This window comes from Carassius carassius, chromosome 9, assembly GCF_963082965.1.
Source record: "Carassius carassius chromosome 9, fCarCar2.1, whole genome shotgun sequence".
Classification (NCBI taxonomy): domain Eukaryota; kingdom Metazoa; phylum Chordata; class Actinopteri; order Cypriniformes; family Cyprinidae; genus Carassius; species Carassius carassius.
The window spans coordinates 21,627,743-21,631,930 of NC_081763.1; the positions used below are offsets into that span (position 1 = coordinate 21,627,743).

At 39.6% G+C, this 4,188-nt stretch overlaps 1 protein-coding gene across 2 annotated transcripts; it reads right to left on the reverse strand.

The window, feature by feature from the left end:
• Positions 1-2,187: 2,187 nt before the first annotated feature.
• LOC132148615 (mpv17-like protein) lies at positions 2,188-3,975 on the reverse strand. 2 transcript variants are annotated; one of them, XM_059557316.1, is made up of 4 exons: positions 3,231-3,975; positions 3,079-3,149; positions 2,636-2,665; positions 2,188-2,378 (listed from the first exon to the last, which is right to left on the reverse strand). In XM_059557316.1, the coding sequence occupies exons 1-4, from the start codon at positions 3,535-3,537 to the stop codon at positions 2,289-2,291; spliced, it is 498 nt and encodes a 165-aa protein (XP_059413299.1). In that variant the 5' UTR covers positions 3,538-3,975; the 3' UTR covers positions 2,188-2,288. The 2 variants fall into 2 exon arrangements, with proteins under 2 accessions (XP_059413299.1, XP_059413298.1); XM_059557315.1 differs by having other exon boundaries at positions 2,188-2,474.
• Between the last annotated feature and the right edge of the window lie 213 nt (positions 3,976-4,188).

Here is a 4,188-nt window from a genome sequence, read left to right on the forward strand (position 1 = left end):
GGTGTGGATGGGAGGGCGGGCATTAGTGATGCGTGGGTCGGAGTTTTTTCCATAACGTAAAATTTCTTGACCCACCCCGACCCGCCCCGCGCATCGGGGACATCACGGAAGTTACGTTGCTACTTAGACCTTCGTATCGTAACCTTATCAATTTTAGGCTATAGGTAATTGCACTATGATGGTTCGTTCGTGAACAAATCTTTTAGGTGAACGAATCGTTCTCGTTAAGGTAATCCACTGACCATAGACAGTAAAAGACTCATTTCTCGTTCAATGAAGTTCCTCCCACAGCAGCCATAGACAGTAAAAGAAATGGACACAGCGACCCCATTGGAACTCAATTGAGACAAGTGAAGCCCATTTTTAGCGATTTTTAGCACTTCCGTTTCTGATGCGCAGACTCAAACAAAGCTTGATGACGTCAGCAACCTGTCTGACAGATGTAAATCTTCTTGTAGCTGTGTGTGCAAACTGCCATCGTTAATCTTGCAGAGACGGCGAGCTTGAGCGGGGAGTTCTTTGGCGTGAGTGAGCAGGAGTAAGTATTCTGATTAATTATTTTGTATAGTATTTTAAAATGTAACGCCAGTACGCCATATTAAGTTTGCCTGCGAGCTTCTCCTCCTGTCTGTATGGTAATTTCTCTACTGTGCGACAGAGAGTCGAGTGGTTATGACGCAATCGTTAGCCTATTTTTACAAAAACTTTTTCTACGGGGCCATAATGTAACATAGAAGGTAATGGAGCCCTTTATACATTGTCGTGTATCTTTAGAAATGAATAATGGACAAACGGAGTCTTTAAACGCCTCAGATGTTATTCACAAGTTACTCACAAGTTATTCGGTGTCAAAGTGACCCCAAAATGAATGGGAGTCAATGGTATGCTAACGCAAGTGAAGTTCTGCTACAAGATGGCGGCATGCAGCCGACTTCAACTTCCGGTCGACTTCCTTCCCGCCTGAAAGCAGCGCGCGAGCGCGGCGCTATTAGCAGCGCATGCGCAGCTCGTGACCAGCTCTATGAACTGTTTCATCCTGTCAAAAAGAGTTACTCAAGTTCGTGAATGAAATGAATGAGAGTATACAGGGTCAGTCGGCCAATCATGTAAATCTCGATCAGAACATAACTCCACGTTTAACCCCGATTAAACCTCCTTGCTTTTTTTTTTAATTTATTTAAACTATTTATTTAATGCGATCATGCACACACTAATAAAGCCAAATTAGTTTTTGTCACAAGTAAATACGTTCGTTGACTTAAGACATAACACATATGACACTCTTTTTCGCCAACTGCTGGCGTATTTGTGTAATATGAAGAAATGGTCACTGAACGAATCAGTGAAGGAATCATTTTTGTGAACGAACTGAAAATCAACGAATCTCTTGAAAGAATCAAAATTTCCACCACTAAATTCCATGAAACATAAATGGATTTTTTTTAAATTTTGTTTTTAGTGACCCGCCCCGCAATAAAGTAGCAATTTCTTAACCCGCCCCGACCCAACCCATGGGCTACCCGCGGGGCATTTCTGAGCCTCCAGGCATTCAGGGTTAAACTCTGGATTGGGAGTCTCTTGAGGGTGTCTTCGAGGATTGTGGACTGGAGGGCATTTTCTAGGAGCGGGGACTGGAGGGACTGGACTCAGGGACTGGAGCCCTCTTCGGTTTGGCACTAGTTGCGCCAAATACAGCTCACCCTCAGGGCACAGGGCAATCAGGTGAACAATGGAACATAATCAAACTAATTAACAAAATGAGGACAGGTACGTGACCAAATAAGGGAACAGAAATGGGGTAAAACATGACACAGACAGTCCCTGATCCTGACATAATCACAATAAATATATTTTTTAAAATTTTAATAAGATACAAATCTTTTTAATACTGCATCCCATATGAGTATGTGCAATAAAACCTTATGAGTAAATGCTTCTTCATTTCTCTTTAGAAAGACAGTTATGTTTGGATAAAACACTGCACAGTATGTACATTTTTTTAATCTTTCAATAAATTCCTACTGTAAGTTATTTGGGTTGAATGGCAACCTAACCTGGGGCAGAAAGTCACAAGGCCCGTCCAACCCACCCAGTGAAATTTATAAAAACACAATGCATTTCCTTTCAGTAATAAATAAATAAATTGGATCACAAAAAACATAAAACTATATAAAGTAAAACTAAGCAACAAGATTTATAAACACAACGCAGCCTGAATACAGTACCATTGTGGGACTGAACGGTTCATCTGCAACGGCGCAATGTTGTTCATAAGCACCATTGTGTCTCTATTTCTCCTCATCTGTACTACGAGGTAGAATCCGTTTTTTGGGGGACATGATCCAATCGAAGGCTACCGCTGCTGTGCCATCCCCACTCTGCCGCGAGAAACATAAGAACGTGGCCCACAGGAATGCTGAACAGCCCATGAATGCTGTCCTCAGGTAGAGAGGCAACAGCACAAAATTCAGAAACTGAAAGAAAATACAGATTAATCAACATAAATCTATTAGATGAAAAAAAAGAACAGAATGCAGTTTAAGAATATTGACAAAGGATCAAAAAGTGCTTATTGCACGTTTATCTGTGTATATTATATATATATATATATATGGTGACAGAATGTTTTTCTTACCTGCATGAATGGCCAGTACATTAGTCCAGTCTGTAAAGTAAAAATATATTTACACTATCATCCATAAAAAGTTAGATGTTCTCAATTTCATTTTATAATAAATGTATTACATTCATAAAAGTTTAACCCTTTCAAACACAAACCTAATAAATGACACTAAAAGTACTTATTTTCTGTGGATTTTGAATGTCATCTTGTAAATGAATCTATTACATTTACATCATGTATAGGCTATAGAGAGAAAGATATATATATATATATACACACACACACATCAGTACAAAATCCTGGAAGATGCAAAAGGTTCAGAACTTGAAGGTTAGAAAAAAAAATTATGTACTCTCCACATTTGATTTAGAATTATTCTCTGTAAAGGAAGTTGTTAATGGGCTAATTGGTAAAAGATGACTTATTATTTTTGTTGGGTCATCAGTGGGGCCTACCTTGTATGTATTAAAAAACTTTTCTCGCCAGTCTGCAAATATGTCCTCTTTGCCCTCCAAGAAACTCACACCTGTGAAGACAATGAATCGAGTGATTAAACAAACAAGTGCGAATGTGACTAAAGTGATTTGACATTAAAACAGTACTTTACCTGTGTAGAAGACACTGGTCGCCAAAGGTGAAGCAAAAGTTTGGTCCAAAAGCAGTTTGCGTATAATCATACCGGCTGATCTTCCCGGGAAACGATGTTCTAAAGCGCGCAGCCAGAAGTAATTGAAGTTCCCCTGAAAGCTCAGCGCCACGATCGCCACGTTTCTCGTGTGCCTCCAGTCCATCTGATCTCTCTGCGCGATCACGCACTGATGCACGAAATCCGCGCCGGCGAACAAGCATCCGTACAGAGTCACATTGCTTATCCAAGGCAATAACTTTGCTCGTCTGAAAAAAGATTTTCTCATGTTCAACGAAACGGAACGTTGTGGGCCTACTTCTTAATCGTAACCTTTGTAAATGACGTCGATGGACACGAAACAAAGCGGTGACCTGACATTGACAGACGGTGGCTCATAAAATATGTTGCTCTACAAGTTAAATATTCTAATAAACTCTATTATCTCTAGTCAGTCTGGTTCATTCTATTGAAAAGGCACAATAAATATTGGTTTGACAACTCATTGTGACTCTTGGTGAACATCCTTCAGAAACAGAAGATCATTACAATGCACTGCCAAATAAAACACAGATCAATAGAGTGCTTGGGTTCAGTCCGTCTTCTCTGACTTTAAAAGAGACAGCAAAGCAAAAATAAAAATTACGGTTCATTAATCCATTTAGCAAATAAATTAAAAGGATCCAGCGCGCGTTCATCCAGTGATCAGCAGTTTCCCGTTACTCTAGTCAGGTGCTCAAATCCCACATTAATCTGCCCGCGCGCTTAAAGCTTATCTGTATATAATAAAGAATGACCACATATTCAGTAAGACCAGTTGCTAAATTTTATGTTCGTGCGATCAATATTTACTGAGACGTTTATGCTTACACAATGTTAACATATTTCATCCTTATAGTAACTGCCTCATATAAAGGTAATGTTATGTGCCACTGTTTGA